The sequence below is a fragment of the Atta cephalotes genome (genome assembly GCF_000143395.1).
Source record: "Atta cephalotes unplaced genomic scaffold scaffold00047, whole genome shotgun sequence".
Classification (NCBI taxonomy): domain Eukaryota; kingdom Metazoa; phylum Arthropoda; class Insecta; order Hymenoptera; family Formicidae; genus Atta; species Atta cephalotes.
The window spans coordinates 814896-835961 of record NW_012130111.1 but is presented as its reverse complement, the minus strand read 5'-3'; the positions used below and the strand labels follow the sequence as shown (position 1 = coordinate 835961).

Below are 21066 nucleotides of genomic sequence, written 5' to 3'. Positions count from 1 at the left end.
GAGAGAGAGAGAGAAAGAGAGTTGTGAATTATGGAAATTAATTATGGATTTGATATATACAGGAAATATGTTATTCCAAATTAATAATCTGTGAATATTAATTCTTTGTATAATGGAGAGCGATATTTTAATCGGATTTGACATATAGAATAAAACATTATACCTACTAATAACGTATATACATGGGACATGTTCTTATATAATGGAGGTATTATATCGGATTTGATATACGAAAAAAAAACATTATTTCAAATTAATAATCTGTAATAATAAATACATTTATTGTTATATAATAACGTAATATTTTTACTATAACTGATTTAGTATTTAACACATTTAAATATGAGTTAAATTTAAATAATTAGACAACATGTGTTTAGCTAAAAGAAAAAGAAATTCGTATCTTGGAATTGCAGGGATATAACTAAAGTTATTTTATGGCTGATAACTTCGCTCATCGAATGCCCGTTGGACGACTTTAAATAACGGCTCGACGGAGAACGTCTGACGGGATTACGAGAATTCGTTTCTGCCATTGCCAGCGGGAGAGATAGCGTGTTTCGATTCGAAATGGTCGACTAGACGACTCATGCGATAGATATATAGATAAATAGATTGAGGCTCGTCCGATGAGATCCGAGGATCGCGCTAAGCAACGATCGCGAAGAAAAAGGCGAGTTTAGAAAATGAAGTAGACCCAAGATGATTGTTGTACCATTAATGTGTGTGGTAGATTACATTCTTTCTTTTTTCCTTTCTTTTCAATTCTATGCGATATTCTCAAAATTCTCTATATATTTTAATAAAGGTGAATAACTCCTACACACAGAAGGAACAATTTTGCTGAAGTATCTAAAAATTTAATTAAATACAGATTTAAAAATACAGATCTAAAAATAATTGTTATAAAAATAATTATAGGATGTTTAAACATAATGAACAATGCTGCAAAAAGTTTTAATATTCTAGCAGCCATATTGAACATTTAATTATTTTGTTTGATAGTTTAACAAGACTATTTTCAAATACATATCTGGCTAAAGTTTAGATATTATTTTCAGATACGTATCTGGTTAAAGTTTTAGATATTTAGCTTTTCGTTAATTAGTACATAGAAAGAATGATTTTGCTAGTCTCAAAAATTTCGTTGGACATAGATTTAAAAATAATTTTTAAAATTATATAAGTTGCTTGGATATGATGAGCAAATCGGATAATGCTGCAAAAAGTTTTGACATTCTAGTATTCAGTTTTAACTGTATTGAACATCCTACATAGTTATTTCGATGGTCCAACAAAATTATTGTCAGATATCTGGCTAAATTTTAGATACTCAAAGCAAAATCATTCTTTCCATGTATGATTCAAGATTTAGAGCACTTCATTAAGTAGAATGATTAAATATCCAACCATTATGAATTTGTCGGCACGGGATGTGTGACTGAAAATTTTCAGATTCGCATAAGTTTCCCATAGTGGCAGTTGGCCCGTGTGGTTAATCCCCAATGTGATCTCGCCCTCCTTTTCTGTCTGCCTTGTCTCATGGGGCTCGTAACAGCAGCGGACTGCACTCGTCGAGCGAGAGGGACGGAAACTTGCATTTTCCCTTGATGACTGCACGTCGCGGCTACATACGTCATAAAACTTTGCTAATATAGCGAAGGACTGCCGTCTTTGTTCCAGCGACTGGAAATCGCTCGTTTCTCTCTTGCAGAGCAGCATTCGTCTTACTTTCTCTCATCTTTCACTTTCTGTTCCCCTCCCTTCTTGCATTTACACTCCCACGCTCTCTCTATCTACCGTCGAGCGGGATTTATGCTATTCGAAGCTCGTGCAGAACTTTACGACTTGGAATATCTCGCTCAAATCATTATTCGAATCACCTAGTCGTTTGTCAGCCAGATGCAATCGAATATCCCTATCCAGGAACAAGTATCGATTGTCTTTAATTGGAACTTTGGTACCCATTGTCTATGCGATTATTTTTACTCGTTTTGTACAATTTTCCCGTGATTATTCAACTGTGATTGTTCGATAATTTGACCTAATTTGATATCGATATCACGTGCTCTTAGATTCTGTGCAGCCAATTACGCTCTTTCAATTAATTTTGGTTATATCTACAAAACACAATCGAATTGCATATTTAAATCGTGTTTAATTTAAATCGCCAAATAATATTTTTATTAAATAATTAAATCAATTCAATTATATTTTTAATTCAATATTCAATTTTCATCAAACTGATATTTGAGATAACTTTGAGACGAATTATATATATAGATGATAAATCCATGAAATGCTGCGAATATTTCATACTTTTTTACTTTAATTATCTAAGAAATTTTTTCTTAGTAATACATTATTAAAAATAATAAGATTGGAAACAACACTGTTCATGTTAAATACATTAATTTCAGAAATGATAATTGCGTATCAATATGGTTGTCGGACTTTCAACGCAATCAATCTGAAATATTATTCGCAATAAGTTTATTACAGTAATTCGCAATAAGTTTTTAAGATTAAATTTGGGAAATTTGGGGGATTATTATTAATATTTCAGATTGATTGACAACCATATCGGTACACAATTATCATTTCTGAAATTAATTCATTTATATGAATATATATATAGAGTTCAACGTCTTAATATTTAGACCATAATGCTTCGTATTTAAAGTAATGTATTATTAAAAATGCATTATTATTTTATTTATTATAATTAGTTTACATTTTGGAACATATTTCTTCTTTATCAAAACTTAACTTTTGAATAATCCATTTTCTATTCGTCTGAAGGTAAAATAATTAATTTATATTAAAACGACTATGTTACATCACTTTTATCTCATATAAAAGGCTTAAAAATAGGAAACTCTCTAGCATCGCGAAACAGAATTAAACTGAATCGGCGAAGGTGACTTAGCGCAAGAGATGTGAAGATAAATCTCGGACTTTTTTATATATCGTAAATGGAGCTGACGAATTACTCTCCTGAGAAAGAGAATACCGATGATATGATCTTTATTCGGTGTGGCGCTAAGTTACCCCTGACGGGTGCAGTTTAATCCCGTCTTACGGCAGTTCAAGAAACGGTGAAAAAGCCGTGGTTTCTCAACGCGCCGTTTTTCAATTATGCATTCGCATATTTTACTGGAATGCCTTGTCGCATTCAGCGACAAGCGCGACGACAGCTGCCGGACTGCATTTACCAGGTTAACAATAATTCAATGTCACCATCTTATGCTGACGGATATGTACCGGGTGCTTCTGCGATATCTATGAATATGGTCATTGCTTATCCAAATTTTATATAGATCTTTAAACTTCTGAAATTAAAAGCCTCTTTATAATGTGTATTTTTATTTAAATAAAAACAATATTTAATAAACATAATTAAATAAATACAAAAATTATTATAGAGAATTATAGACTGTAAATAAACATATATATAAGTCTTCAAAAAATGAATAAAAAATAAAATAAATAAATTAAAGGTTAAACAATTCTGATACTTATAATTTTTTATTTATTGTACTTATGATTTTTTTGTACATTGTGTTATTAAAAGGTTTTCACATCTTTTTCTTTTTATTAGACATTAGAAATTTATTTTTAAAGCTTTACATAAGCTATTTTTTTCTAGAAATTCTTTATGCATGTCGCATATTAATCGCGCAAGGGAGCAATCGTCCGAGAATGCGGAAAAATTTAGAAACTTTCTGCTGCCAAGAAACAAGGATAGAAAATCAAGAAATCTGGGAATAGCGAACACGTCCGCAATTTCCTAATAATTCATATCAGAAAGCTCTTTCTGCATTTTCACCCTCGGTTGCTCTCCGGCAGATGGTCATCCCCGCTTCTACTACTGTCGCGACATCGAATGGATTCTCGTCGTTAAGGTGCTTCAACACTTTGCACCTCCATTAAGAACAAAATTGCAAAAAAATTGAAGCTCATTAAATCCGGCATGTTTTATTTCCACATGAGCTAACGGAACGATTCATCGTGTTTAAGATTGCTGCTAAATATGCTCGTAACTTTAATAAACAGCGATGGATACCTAATTTTTGTATGATGTATAAAAAATTGAGCGCTTTGAAGAATAAATCGTGATTATCATATCAAGCGAAAAACTCGAACAGAATTCCATTCCTCATCTTGCTATTATTTCTTTTATTAGTAAAAAATAAATATGTTAAACAAGAACTCTCTCTCTTTAAAATAACAAAAACACCTAAATCTGGACTAATGAGAGTCAGCGCGAACGGAGATGCACAATAAATTTTTCACAAATAATTTTGTTAATCCATACGAGTTATTGATATCATCTTTATTTGAAATCTTGAAATCTTGAACGTTTCGATTCTCTTTGGAAACCATGCTAGATTTCGTGAACGTTCAATGTAGAGTCATTCGCACAGATTGCCAAAACTGTAATGTTATCCACACGATCGCCAACTCTCTTCATGAAACTTTGAATAATATATTAATATTCACAACTAAACATATTTATAGTACATTTTATGTAAATTTGTTTAAATTTAAATGTCTCTTAGATATATTCGTCACTCCAGATAGATTGGATGAAGTTTAAACAAATTTACATAAAATGTATTATAAAATGTGTTTAGTTGTGTATATGGTTTAAAAAGATTACTGATGAAGATTCCAAAGAGAATCGAAACAAGATTTCAAGATTTCAAATAAAGATGATTAACACATCATGAATTCTTAATTCATGATGTGTTAATCATCTTTATTTGATTTGATTGAAAGAAGAATTATTTGAGAAAGATTTATTGCGCACCTCCGTTCGCGCTCTCATTAGCTCAGGTTATTTTTGTTATTTTATTAGTAAATAAAATGAAAAGTTATAAATAATTTTTTTAATATAAATTAAAATCAGTAGCTATTTGTAATCCATATTGATCTATTCTATTATTTTCAAATAAGAAAGATTAATATTCCCTATAACATGTTAGTATTATTATATTGATTACATATTCTTCTAAAAATATTTTTAATTTAAAAATATTCTACCATTTCCGATTATTTTATTATAAGAATTTAATAATAAAGAAATTGTATATTTATTTGTATAATTGTATTTTTTTATGTTTTATAACATAATTTTGTATGACACTTTTATTTTTTTCTTTATTATCCCTTAAAAGGGAGAAAAAGAACTGATAAAGAAAAACCTCTTAAATGACGCATGAAAATTCAATGAAAAGTCGCGATAGCTTCAGAATCGATACTCGGATACTAAGTTGAGAACGGTAGGATAGCGTTAGGAAATATGAAGGGAATGCGGGAGAGGGAACAGGTAGGTGCCTTTATTGGCCCTTTGCCAATGGTTGCTATCTATATGGAACACCTGCGTCTGTCCAATGTCTCGAGTCGCGACAAATCGAACAATACGAGAATCTTAAGACAAAGAAATAAGGGAACGATAGTTCTCTAAGACAGAGAGCATTGCTGTATTATTTTGTTGATCCCGATTGTTAGAGTTTATGATATTTTATGATATTTAATGATAACAATTTTAATGATAACAATTAAAACAGGAAGTCCTTTAATTTTTATACTTTTTTTAAAAATCTTTTTCAAGACGAGCTTTATAAGAGAATACTGGTTTTTTTTATAAATTACAAAAGTGAAAAGGGTTAATTAAGTAGACGCAGTGCACAAATTTCTTTAAGTGCGCATAATTCTAAATGATTATATTTACAGTACATACTTAAATATTTTGGCTTACATTTAGCTGTTTTTAGTAGTAAGTAACAGATAATTTTCTATGGACTGTCATATAATCTATCTTATATAATATCAGAATTAATAAACATTCGTTACTCATTATTATTAAAAATGGCTAAAAATATTATCCTAAATCTAATATTTAAATGTGTTTCATATTTGTGTTTAATGTTACAATTATTCAGTAAGAATTATGTGCATTTAAAGAAATTTGCACTACTGTACTGACTGATTCCATTTCCCTTTTCACCTTCGTAATTTAAATTTATCTAGGCTTCATGTTTTTCAATTTTTTCAAACAAAATAGAGAATTTTCTATTTATATGATAAATTTAAATTCTGTGATTAACAAAAATGACCAATGTAAGATTAACTTTAATCTCAGTTTAACTTATTGTTTATCTTATTCTAACTCTTAGAAAAAATATTGGTAAAAGCCTAACAATAAGAATATTAGCTATAATAATGATATACATAAAATTTATGTATATAAATAAAATAAGAAATATTTCACGTCACAATATCTTTGACAATTTTTACTTGCATATTTATTAAGTTAAAAGTTATTTTCATGATTATTATTATTAAAAGTAACATTTTTCTATTTATTTCTAATAAATATATAATTATAAAATTATATAATTATAAAATTTATCTTTAGCTTAAAGTTGAGTTTTAGTTATTAAGTGATGACATTGCTCAACATCGTTACATTCTAGTATGCTTAAGGGAACTCTAGAGGGACCCTGGAGGATTTGTTCTAGATTCCGGAACAGATATGACGAGAAATCGTTACATTTCGCTTACCAATCGACCAGTCGATGAAACTCAAAATGGCAGTCTACTAGTTTGCGTAATATTGTCATCGTCATTGAGATAAGGTTGCGATATCGTAATGTGTCAATCTCTCAAACGAGAACATCGTTAGATACGTTAACACTTTAACATTGCTGACATTTTATGCTTTGAGAATGTTACAATTGCGATGTCACTCATTTTAAGACTGTCAATATTATTAACATTCGCGAATATATTTAATAATATATTGCATGATAACATATTTATGTTACGAAAAATAGAATTACAAACATAAAACTACTTTTCTTAAACAATAAGAAATAAAATTGAAAATACATTCGAAAGAAATTAACAAAATTTTTTAATACAATTGATTCTGCATAAAAATACAGATTTGTAGAAAAATTATAAATTTTTATTATTTACGTTACTCGCAAACAGAAAATACTCTATATGATGTAAGTTCTATCTATATTTGCTAGTTTGATACAGATTGTCACATCTATCTTCAATAATGGTATAACTGTACATTTTCTATAGTTTATCATTTACGGAATCTATATGATTAAATACATATTTAATCGCATAAGTTATGCAACCAAGTTGTATTCAAAATTTCGATTTATAATTTAAAGACGACAGCATCGTTTCAACTGTCATAAAGAGATCGATTCAAATTTTATTACGGAGGGACAGAGGGAAAGGCGAAGTCCCGAGGCATCTTGCAAGCTTCATCGAAGATGCATGAGAGCATCAAACTACCTGACACTGAGCACCTTTCTTGGATTTCTGCATGATAAAACGCACTGTATAACGATTGTCGTTCGCCATAAGTGAAGTTCATAAACGTATCACTACATCAGCTATATTAGAACTACATTAAGGATTGTGCTTTAATTTGAATAACTCTTTTTTTAATTTCTCTTCAGATATTAATATTTAAATTTAATTACAAAAATTAAATAATTTTATGACTAGAATTTATGACTTCAAAGTCTTAAAATCTTTTCATTTACAAATTCTTTGAAATTGTTACAAAATTAATATTTAAATCTTTTAAGATTATTTCAAAATTAGTACTCTAACTCATTCCTTCTCTCTTTTTCCTATTTCCCGCTTATTCTTATCTTCTTTTGATTATCCTGTACATGGCGCCGTACATTCATATGGACATTCGTTTGGATTTCATTATCCGTCTTAGTGTGTAACAACGTCCTGTAGAGAATGCTGAGAGACGCGTTCCTGATAATACCTCCTTACGTATACGTATTGCCGAGCTGCCAATTTGACGAGGAGAGAAACGACTTGTCGTCACGGCCGGCGGGACACGTAGTTGCGTTACGTGTTCACGCGAGTATTCCGCTCACGCGCCGCGACGATTGCTTTCGACGAACGACGCGGTTCCTCCACGTCTATCAGTTCGCTCTACGACAGCAAGACAAAGCGAAAAGCTACTTTTTTATCAGTCTCGCTGTTCGAGCTGACGCGTGCGGATGATCTCTCAGAGAAGCCATTCTTCGTGCGGCTTAATATAACTCCACATAAAGCACCAGACGGCAACGGACTGCTTTACAATTCTTTAACGCGCGAGTTAATTCGAATCTTAAGTGAAAATTACATACAATTTTCAAGATTCCTCTTTTCGACAGATTGTAACTGCTGCAAAAGTTGGAATAATTAATATAACTAGCAAGCAACTAACGATTTCACTTTTGCCGCGTCTAGAAGTCCGCGTCCTGAATTTTCAATTTAATTTCATTTCAACGGAAGCTACGAACTTGATATACGCAAGAGCTTGCCGTCTGAAGTTCGATGTTGAGACAGCGATGCCGCAGGGCCGACTACAAAGCGTAAGTCGGAAAAGAGTGATCTTTCATTTTTAACGTGGCTCCGATGCTTCGGGCATTTTAAGATCATATGTAAGATCAGAGAAGAGAAAGGTCGTCTCTTTGACAGTCACCTCGTCAATTTTAATCAAACTTTAATACTTGAATGCTATGGAATAGCATATACTTCACTACAAAAGAGGGATGTTAAGAAATATGGATACATATACATTTCAACTCAATCTTTTTCTTTTTTCTCTCTCTCTCTCTCTCTCTCTTTCTTTTGTATATCGATATTCTATTCTATTGGGAATAAAATAATAGTAAACGTTTTTAGAATTTTTTTCAAATTTACACAAAATATTTTTTAATTTTATAATTGTTTCTATCATAATGGATAAACATATTGCATTTTCTATCATTTTATTATAATTATTGCAATTTAACTTATATACATTTTAATTTTTACTTCCTATTGTTTCTTTTTTTGCCTTTGGAAGAAAGAGAAAAAAAAATATGTATATACTTTATTATTGTTATTTTAATGAAATATCTAATCAACCGAAATATTTTCATTTTTTATATTTTGGAGCTATCCTAAAGCGTTGAAATAAAATTTTCTTTACATCAGCAATTTGACATAAAGAAAGGAGCGTAGTAGATCACAAGACTAATCGCTTTATTTTACTTTATGTTCAATATCACTTATGAATGCTAAGTGCCAGATAACTTTTGCGTTCCGAACAGTCGATCTTCATGGGAGTATGAAATTTCTCTTCCATTGTTAGAACAGTCCAACGGAGCGCTAACGCCTCGAGGGCGCTTTAGAGTTTAAGAACACGCGGAATAACGGGAAAGACCCTTTAACACGCAAACTCCTTATTTTCACCAATTTAAAGGGAAGCAGATCGTACAGAGTGTACGATCAGTAACTAGCAGGACTACTCTCATAAACTTCGGATCCCTATGCTTGACATGCGATTGTTTCACTCTTTCGGGAAAACATATTTAATTATACATATATATATATACACTTGAAATATTAAAAGTATTAATATTAAAGTCATATATAAGTATATAATAATCTTTTTTTGTATATATTTTGTATAATATAATAAATGTATATTGACATTTTTAATGTTATATAATAATGTTGCAATATATAAATAAACATAAATTTCTAACATTTTAAATATGTCTTTGATTTTTAATTTTTTTTTAAATAACCGTACAAATAATCATAAAATATATGCTAAAATATTAGTGAAATATTCTTTATAATATATTCGCACATATAGAATATATATATTTTTTTATATAGATATTATTATACAAACTTTTAAAACATAACTTTATTTTATAATTAATTTCTTATTATCATAATTGTAATAATCAAATTGCAATAATCAAAATCTTTCAACATTAGTATATATTTTGTACATGTATTTAATATGTACATATATATTATATATATATATATATAAATAGTAAATATAATGTATATGTGTGTGCGCGCGCGCGTGTGTGTGCGCGTGTGTGCGTGCGTGTGTGTGTGTGTGTGTGTGTGTGTGTGTGTGTGTGTGTGTATATTTGTACATATGCACTCGTCAAATAATGTATACGTATAAAGAAAACTCAGTCATAACAGCAGTTTTGCTTCTTTTAGAAAAATTTACTGATAGACCACGTTATACTACTTTCTTTTCGCAATCGATTACTTTTTCAGCTCGTTTCGTTTACTTTAAAGTTTAGTTTGTGCAAACTATCGCCACAGTATGTTCACACGTACTTACCCATCGCTTGTAACACGCTCAACAACGATATGGACCGCTTTCGTGCCGATTGTTTTTTGATTAACGCGATTTCAGCGCGGCTTCATTATGCCTTTTCAAGTAATAAATTGAAACAAGACGCGAAGCAATTTGCCAGACGATTTTTTTTATTTCTCTTCGGAAGCATTGTTTGCGTGTTTGCCGAGCATATAGCAGAATATTAAAAGTAATATTTTATTATAATGAACATATATGTAATGTTATAGAGATTGAGAGTTGAGAGAGGCGGAAAATTTTTAAATATCAACTTTTATAAATAATACACATCATTTTCAAATCAAACAGAAATATCATAGTTTCTTCTTCTTCCTTCTATTTCTTTATCTTATGATATTATTTCTTATTTCTAAAATATTACTTTCTGTTTTTATTTGACTCTATTTCTTAACACTTATCTGTCAATTAGTCATTTTACAAAGATATTTATTAAGTAAATACACGATTATTTGTAAACGAAGAGGCAAGTTATACTGGAATATAGTAGCGTAACTTGCATTGACCTTGATTGTTCGGCCGCGATTCTCGGTTAATCCTCTTATTCCTCGACGCTTTCTTCAGCTGAAAGCCGAACAGCAAAGCCGATAACGCTCATTATGCAAGTTTATACAAAATTTACGCGATTTCGTGGTGCAACATACGCCACGTAGCTCATAATTGAACGTTACCTGCTGAATTTTGTGCTGTAATCCGAATATTCGACCATCAATGTTAATATGTTGCAGACACTTACAGGGACCATGACAGCTTGTTTAATACTCTTAATGCGATGGTGAATTAATTAAATGATTCACAATATGCAATGCTCGTATACAACTTTCCGATATTTAATTTTTTAAGCAAAAACATGTCTAATTAAAAATTATGTGTGACATATATCGCTCTCTTGTTGAGCGTTACTCCACATTTTTTAACAATGTTTAATTGAACAAGTCTTAAAGGAATTGCTAAATGCGTACCATTTACTTTTTTTCTATTACATTTTTCATTTGATACTGATTTGCATGAAAATAAACGTCGAAAATTACAGCTTGATGCTTTAGGTACCTATAATTACATATTTAATTTTTTATCAATAATAAATTAATGTACAATAAATCTTTTTGCAGCATATACTGCAAAAGATAATTTAAACAACCACTGGCCTGTTTAAACAAATCATCTGTAAATCTCTTCAATTACACCACTTTTGTGTGAAATTAAATTTATGAATTAAAATAATTAAATTTATGAATTAAAATAATTAAAAATATAAAATTAATAAAATTAATCGTCATCAAATTCTTATTTTATTAATTTATTAAAAAAAGGGATTAAATATTTAATAAAAATTAATAAATATTAATAAATAACATAAATAAACAATTAAGAGGATTGTATTTGTTTAAGCGAATCTGGTACCTAATGATATTTCTACGTGAATTTTTTTTACAGTTTATGTAATACGGTTTACAGTTTATGTAATATTGTACTTACTCACTAAATACTTTTAATAATTCATAAACTCAGCATATCGGAATTGAGAGGTATAAAAAAGAAAAAAGGGAAGCAACTATCAGCAATAAATAAAATGAAATTACTTGTATTGATCGCACATTGCTTCGAAGTCGAGAGGAAGAGAATTTTCTTTATTTGTGTCACTTTACATTGCTAGAAATAGTGCGATGAATTACTAAGTTGTTGACAATTTAGCCACTCACAAGCCACTAAAAATCTTTTTACCTTATAGCTGTTTTAGCTTCTTGCTATGTGAGTAAAAGGACCTCTAAATCGGATGACGATTAACGTCGACGCGCGAGATTTAAGATCCGCCAAATCTAGCGATTACTCCGACAATCTAAGACCGCTCGCTCGTAGAAAGAGAGAAAGTAAGATGAAGCGTGAAGAAAGGGCAGGCCAGCCGGGAGAATTCAAGTTGAGATTTGCACCCTCGAGTAAGGACAGACACGGAAAAATGGCGAGATCGTTGGATAGTCGGAAGACTCCGCTTGCTTCGATGAGATACACCAAGGATGAAATATGAACGGGGATCCCGTTAACGATGCATCCCTCGGCAAGAAAAGGGGATGGACTCCTTAACGCGAGAGCGTCGGCGGGTTTTTTCGCGCACCAACATTAGACGTTAAAGTGAAGTGAACAGAATATATTTTCTCGGGCTAAAGATCTCTCGGAACTCTATGCATATTTAGAAAATACGATTTACAGTCACGCAAAATTGTAGAAAACAATTAACGGTAAATGTACGCAATGAGAGATAAATTATATAGATGCTTATCCTTGTGTTGCAATAAGCCACGTAGAATTAGTTCGAGAATTAACAAATAATAATTATTAAGTACATTTATAAATATTAAGCACATTTATAAATATTATAAATGATACAATTGGAACACAAAGTTTTTCTTTCACAAACTACTTTTGTTTCATAACTTTCCAGTATAAAACCAAGAGAAAACTTGATATTCTTAAAGGACCCCGAATGTTGCCTACCGAAGGAAAGGTCTGCTATCGTTTTTCGCGAATGTTATGCTCATTTGCATTGCGTGACGAGCCCGCTTCCCGTAAGCCTTTACGTGTTACAAAGCTGGTGTGCGTTGCATGTCGTTATTACTTCTTTTCAAGTTCTTTTTTTGCACTTTCTACCTTCTACTTCCCTCCTCAGAGGCTCTACCCTCATTCGGCCTTATCCCGATAGTTTTTACTCGTACCGTTCTTCGTCTTTCATATGCGCTTTTCTCTCCTCGTGTCTTAATGAGCAACATCGAGCAGGCTTCTCAATGTCATTATTGATTAAGTGGCCACGCAAAAATGCGCCCGGATTCTTTAACGACGAAATTTTATTGGCAGCTGCCTCGCGACGACAATTTTCCTCTTCTCTCGACGATGAAAAACTATGAAGCACGAAATGCCGCACTGCATGATCGTGCAACACACAATATTGTAAATGTAAAAAGATTCTTTTGTTATAGAAATGTTATTACAACAAAAATTACTTCATTATTTCTACGAACCACAATTTCCCTTATTTTTCTACCTGTTATAAAGGTAAATTATAATTAATTAGAATTCAATAATATAATTACATATAGAGAGCATCATTAAAAAAAAAATGTTTTAAATAATATGAATAGAAGTATTAAATGATTAATTAGAGTTTATACGTATTATATGAATAACTTCAAGGAAAATATTTTTAAAAGAATGAAGATCATTTTATAAGAAACCGATTCTTCATCTTACACAATTAATTGCTTACTGTCGCAGTTATTCGGTCATAATCATTTCTCATCCTTTTATCAAATAGCAATATCATCGCGTCATTCACATACGGACTCTGTATGTGCGCTATTATACAGGCACCATTGTTTCATCATTGCAAGTTGCAATTACAAGATGTCTTCGAGCAACGATCGTTCTCTGATATCAGATGTATACTCGATTGAAAGGGAAGATATTGAACGAGATGCAAGCGCCAATGGAGAGATCGCCATTGTAGAATGAATCTGTCTTCCATTAGCTGTACGGAGTGTCTCAAAAGTTGTACATATATTGCGGTAACATTATATACTGATTATTTCTTAACGATTCTTCTTAACAATTTGCCTGAACATTAATTATTAATTATTTGACGTAACATAACTTTGAAAATATTTCTTTAGAAGATACAATACTATTCAAAATATAAACTATGTGAGATTAAACATAATAAAATATTTTTCTTGTATCTTTTAAATTTAAATGATATTTAAATTTTCAACTGTTTGAATTTAAAGATTTGTTCGTTTAAAAAAAAATTGTTTTTAAATTAAAACTCTCATAATTATAAGGGAAGATACAGAAAGATCTGGGACACCCTATATGCTTCATACCTCTTGCTCCCTTTCCTGTCAACATATACGAGGTCACGTTCGAACGTAATCACTCCTCCGTCCAGAAATCCAATTAGTCGACCATTAATAAACGATTCGTCCTGACGGAGGAGATAATGGTACCTGCCTCATCACCAGATGCAGTTGCACCTGCAGGTACGCTGCGTCTTGCACCTGTCTTCATTCACGCGGGGATAAATGGCCGATCCCGTGACGATGCTATAAGGAGGACCATTAGTTTCTGGTGATCGTCAATTGAGATCGTCTTTCGAAGAGAATAGCACGATCATGTTCGAGGTTTAGTGTCATCACATTTTAGCTCGTGACACTTCTTTAAGCCAATTGAACAAGTTTCTGGTTTCTGCTCAAATAAGCGCTGTCGGCTTAATCTTCGTTTATACTACTGAAAAAAGAGCTGATCAATTTAGATCGCATGAAAATTTTTTTATTTTATTTTTAATTAGTATTAATATTTGTAATAATTATTTTTTAATTATTTATTATTAATATTTGTAACGCGTCTTATTGTATCATCTATTTAAAAATAGTATTGCTCTTTACGCTTCCATGCTCTTGTATATGCGAGTGAAGAAAATTGATGAAGATAGCAAAAAAGAAGATCGACCCTTGCGATGACGGTTTTGACTGGTTGGAACAGTCATGACAGCGAGTTGACAGATTATTCGCGAATAAAGTTTTTTCTAAAGAGTAGTAACTGTGTTTGTTCATTTTGTGTGCGTGCGAAAGTGTCGCAAGAGCGCGTTTGCCTCCGGGAGTGCAACGTTTCACGCGGCGAGCGCAATAGTATATAACAATAACTTTGATATTTTACAAATTACATAAATACAATTTCTCGTTAACTCAGGAATAGTCATCAGAGACATTTATGTACCGCAGTGGCAAAAAAAATATAAACTATGACATATTGTTTAACTATTTTTTACTTAATCTTTAAATATGAAATTCTATCGAAAACTCGCAATAAAAAATGTTGTATTAATTAAATCCTTTATTTTGTTCTTTTAGAAATACTGTCATAACAAGTTTATTAATATGTTTATTCCGTTTAATATTTGTTTAGTTTCTACTTATTTTCATCAAAAAATTATGATTGAATCTATGTCCATATAATGCTTTAAATACTAATAAATCAGAAATCAATCAGTATATACAATATCAGTAATATGTTGTTAATAATAAAGATTTTAATTAGGGTGTAAAACACCACACACAGATGATTGTCTATGTAAAAAAATCGGCTAACTGCTTTCAAGTTAAAAACTGTGTGATCCACCACAGTAGTTTACACATATTTTTATTAAAATTTATTATATTCTGAGACTCATTTTTCATTGACTAATTCTATCTCCTTTAATAACTTTCTCGGCGTTGTATGCATTAAACAAGATAATTTTAATAGTTATTTATTAGAAATTACTTCCACATCGTTAAGCACGATCTTAACAATTTTCATTTCTAACTTAGGATCGCTTACACTACACAACCCTTTGCGGATAAACAACATTATTCATTGCAGCCTTTCTATCATTAGATGTTTACGTAAATAATTTATTAGTTTTCCTTGTATATTCACTTATACATTTGCTAATTTCCGAATAATTGTATTAGCGCGTATCTACCTGTAAAGTGAAATTATTTTGGCGAAACGCAATGTAACACGGATGTACTTCTAACCCTGGATTAATATAGTAGAAGAGGCACGTACCGCATAATACAAGAGAGCGTAAATTAGAACAACCATCGAGCTGCCAGTGAGTTTCGTCATGTGGCACGATATTAATTAAAGCATAACGTTAAACAACCGGCGTAAACAGCAGAATGTTATGTTCGGCACGAAATCGGGGCAATTCGCGATTGATTTGATTACTTCGATTGCCATTAATTATTTTAGTAGGGCAATACAGTTATTATATTGAGAATAACTCCTTTGAAAAGAATTATTGAGCAATAACTAACAATTACAAGAAAAATTAAACAGTCGAGAATTATTAAGCAATATGATTAAAAACGTTATTGGAACATAACATACATAAAAGATATGATTGTACATATAATCATTCTCCATATTTAATAGGCAAATCTGATAGGTTTTATTTGAAATTAGAAATTGGCACGTCTAAATATACCATAATTTAATAAAAAGAACATCAGAATATAATTACTATTGTTATATTGAAAAAATGTCTTACTAATTTTTAATAAATATTGTAAATTTGTTTGAATAGTACTAACTAAATATTTATTAAATATAAATATATACATATTTGATACAAAAACCATTAATTTCATTTAAGTATAACTTTTTTATTAAGTAAATATTTATTTAATAAGAGTGAATGTTTAATTAGTACTATTTAAACAAATATTTATTAAAATTTAATACATTCTTTTCAATGTACGCAAAAATATATTTTAAATGTTTTCAATAATTGATTTAATTAAAATAATTCAGAATAGATAAAGTCTGTGATATTATTAAATTTAAATTTTGTGATATGAAGTTGAAAAGCAGTTTGGTTTTACTTAACTTCATTAAAGCCTTTTGTTGAATTATTTGACGGTTCTACTGTGTGTGGGACTGATGTTTTACTGCAGAAACAAACGAGATTCTCGCGGAAGACCCTCTACCATACATGTATTATTTCACGGCGAAGCCGGATTAAATAAAATATTATCCGGGGAAAAATTAAACGCGTGTCGGCTGATGTTGAAGCATGACGGGAGATAAGCAGCACAATCCGTGGGTAAAAAAGTAGGAGTTACATATCCGCAGCACACAATACTGTTGCGAATCTGTTGGATAATCCCGATGGAAAAAAAAGTCACGCCACACATTTCCATTCAAAGTCGGATTATTCTGAAAACCTAGTACATGGAAACACATATGGCAATTAAAAGCCTCGTCGACTTCTCCATACAACAAAATTGATAACAACAAAATAATAATAATAGTAAAAAGTATAGTAAGTAACTTTTTAATAATAGTAAAAAGTATAGTAAGTATAGTAAGTATAGTAAGTAACGATTTTCACATATTCGGTTATTTTATTTAATGCACGAATTATACACAGCAGAAACAATAAATTTTAAACAATAAATTTGTCAATTAAGAATTGAAAAAATAAAGCTTAATGTCATTTTAAAATGTAAATTTAGTTATTTTATTTAAGAAAAATATACTTTTTTTTGCTTATACAAAGTTTATTTTTTGTTTTATTTATTTTAAATTATACATATATATATTTTTTAATATAATGGACTCGATCAGAAAATAATCACATGAAAGCTGCTTGTGCGATTTTTGAAATCCGACAGTTACATACGAATTTATTTAATTCTTTTTAATTCCGTGTGATGCGTCTGCTATTTTAGTAATTTAGATATCTAAATTCAATAATTATACTTGATTGTAAAATGGATACAACTCATAAATAAAAGAAGATGCGAAACACGCCAAATGCGCTTGGTCGGGTTTTTAGGCTAATTAAATGAAACTGCACGAAGCAGTAATGATCCAAGCATAGCCTGACAAAAGCCCAGTACGATAATTCATTTTACGTATTGGTTGGTGCTAATTGTAAACCCCAAGTTTCTCACACGTGGTGAGTTAATTATTGACTGCACGGATATACCACAACGATGTTTCGCAGTTAGACATCTTTACTATTTTGGAGTATTATCAAGTATTATGTTAAATACGGAATAAAGATGGAAGTAATATAAATATAAATGTAAAATTTATCATTTGATACATATTAGTACTAGATCGTCACAATTATAAAAAAAACCTACGCAAAATTTTTCATAAAAAAGAAAAAAATTTTACATTGTAAAATTGCCCTTAAAAGTATAGATTATATTATGATTGCAAAGTATAATAAAAACTTAGTTTTACAATGTAGACTTTTAATGCATCGAAGACACATCTCAAATTAGATGACTCACGTCGTTTTTCCGAACACCAAAGATATCATGGTCGAACTCGTCGAAAGTTTCATTCCACGCTGGAAGCTACACCAGCTCGTCACAGCAAAGTTATTCGCGCAAGATTCCAGCTTCTACGCGGAATTTAATCTCATTGAAAACCTCGCTCGGCACGAAACGAGCGAATGAAACGCCGGTGTTGAGAAATCTGGTCGGGCCACGTGGCGCACCAGAAAGATATCACCAAAAATCGCTTCCAGCTTCGCGGACTCCTACGCCGGAAATTAAAGATTCAACGAGCCGAGGGTAATTTTGGGGATGAGGAACAAGGACTGCGCGTAGCGGATGGGTAGCGGGAGAGGAATTGAAAATGGAAATCGATGCTGGATTCTGGAAAGAGGTACACGATAAAGGGAGAAGGGTTACATTTTGACGTCGTTAAGTCGTATTCGAGAGAAAACTTGAATTCTGGTAGGACAACTATTGATAGTAAAACGAAAAATCCGTGTGCTTTCATGAAGATTATACTTTGAGGAAGAATTTATTCCGGTCGTTATAAACGATCTAGATTTATCGTCGCTTCACGAATTCTTCGATCAAAATAAATGCGTTTCTTAAATGAAAATTTCATAAGTTTTAATCGTTTCACACGATGATAAAATATTTTAATATTAGTGTACATAAGTACACTAACATTTTGTTAATCATAAATAAGATTATTGGAAAACATATTTTTTACTTATAATCTTTTCTTTGACTTAATATACATAATTTACATAATTTTTTCTGTTTATTGTTATATAAATAAAATTATATTAAAAAGATTAAAAAAAAGATTAAAAATAATAAAAACTCGAAAATATCAAAAAGAAAAGATATAAACTCGATATGCAAAAAAATAAACAAAATGTAAGATTAATGATCAAATGAACCAATAAAATTTAAAATGTTTAACAACAAAATGACTTATTCATAAAAGTTCAAAACGATTAATAATCACAAATAAATATATAGTAATTGCTAGATGTTTCATCTAGCGAAGTTTTTTCATTTAAATAAATAAAAAGTTAAAACATTAAAAATATATCAAAATGTAATTAAATAATAGTAGTGTGAACGTAATTAAACCTAATAGGAATCGATATGATAATAATCGATATGATAATTGTTAAGTAATAAAATTTGATAAAAAGTCTTTTATATAGCTGAAGCTAAACACATATATCAGGAATTAGAAAATATAAAAATATATAAAAGTATATAAAAGTATATAAAAGTATCAACATCTTTCTGCGTCATTGTATTAAGAAATAGAGAGAGAGAGAGAGAGAGAAAAATTATTTTACAAATTTTAAATAAGAAATTCTTTGATTTCAAGTGAGAATATGTTTAGTTGGTAAAGTAAAAAAACCGAAGCAATAGTCAAAAAGAAATTTTTTAATAATATTCTAAGATAATGATAGATAAGAGTCGAAACACAATTTACAGTTCGCACGTTACTCCATATTAAACATTTAATTAAAATTCATGGATACAAATTAATACATAACAAAGGCGTTTTTACTCAGCGATCGAATCCTATCCTCAGCGCCTGAATATAGAAAAAACAGACAATTTATTAATGTTTTAACTTTTCATTTGTTTAATTGAAGAAGATTGGATGGGGTGCGAAACATTCTGTGATTATTATTTATTTGTTTGCAATTATTATTCGTTTTGCATTTTTATGAATAAAAACCACTTTATTGTTAATAATTTTTAATTTCACTTATATATATTTTCCTATCGGCTTTACATTCTGTTTACTAAAAACTCGAAATAATATATTTAAATTCAAACAAGAATCAATTTATAATGACGCTGGAACATTAAAAAAATCAGACAAGAATGATTTCTTATAATATGATTATTATTCGATCAATTATAACAGATGTAAAAAATTTAATAATTAATCAAATATCACATTGTTCACGTTGAAATAAAAAAGCTATTTTTGTGTAAAAATTTAAATTGTATGCGTGAATTGAATTGAATTTGAAAATGTGCTAATCAACATGTTCGATTTGCAGGAGGAGTGTGCATCGATGATGCAAGATCTCAGCGACAAGATCAACAATAAGCATCACGAGGTACGCACGCATCCGCTACTCTCGATCTTCAAAATGGCCGAAGTTGAGGTGAAGATGCCGTACAGTAACGAAGCGGCGATCTCCAGGTCGTCATCGGTGCTCCTTGTTGTTTTGTTTGCAATCAACTTCTTTGGGTCGACTTGCCTCTTTGGTTCGTGACAGGGACATCAAGATATCACTAAGAATCAGTATCGAGTATCTTCCTTGCGGAGGATCGCCACATGTCGCGTTCACGTGGTAGCAGCGGTTCCGACAATAGGCGGTTCGACTCTGATAAGAGAGAACTCGTGGCCTTGAAGGGCGCAGATCCATGAAGGGAAGAAATCTCCGCCTACCCCATCACCGTGCGGATCGATAGATCGCAGAGATCGATCGGCGGATCCGCACAGATTCCCACACATTCCCGCCGATCGCGGATCGCTCACCGCGCCGTTGAAAATATTATTAAATATATATTGATATTTAATGATATTTTTGTTATATACTACATCTCGACAGGGCGTCCTCGAATCTTATTCTTAATTCTTCGACTGTCATATAATTTCGGGTCTTGAAACATGTAATGATTACCACAATTAACATTAAATCAATACTGTATAATAAACAAAATTATTTTTCTTTTCAAGACAAAATTCTTTCAAAGAAGAATATGCTCTTATGTTATTATGTTTTCTATGTACATATATTTTTTTTTGTTTTAACATCTTATTTTATCATTTATTTTTTATAGCAATTACAAAAGTTATTAAGGCACCAATAAAAATTGTGACATGTGTTTAAATTGTATTAAAACTACCTATTTTAAGGTTATCCAGATTTTATTTTCCAAATACACACACACACACACACACACACACACACACACAATATATAGAAGAAATAACGTATTACATATTACTTTACACAA

General features: G+C 30.7%; 1 protein-coding gene across 1 annotated transcript in view; it reads left to right on the top strand.

Annotated features, from left to right (window-relative positions):
• LOC105622646 overlaps nt 1–21066 on the top strand; it is a 53789-nt gene that overhangs the window by 12166 nt on the left and 20557 nt on the right. Inside the window, exon 7 of the mRNA XM_012204061.1 lies at nt 20100–20272. Within this exon, the coding sequence (XP_012059451.1) occupies nt 20100–20272 (173 nt within the window). The remainder of the gene's footprint in view (nt 1–20099; nt 20273–21066) is intronic.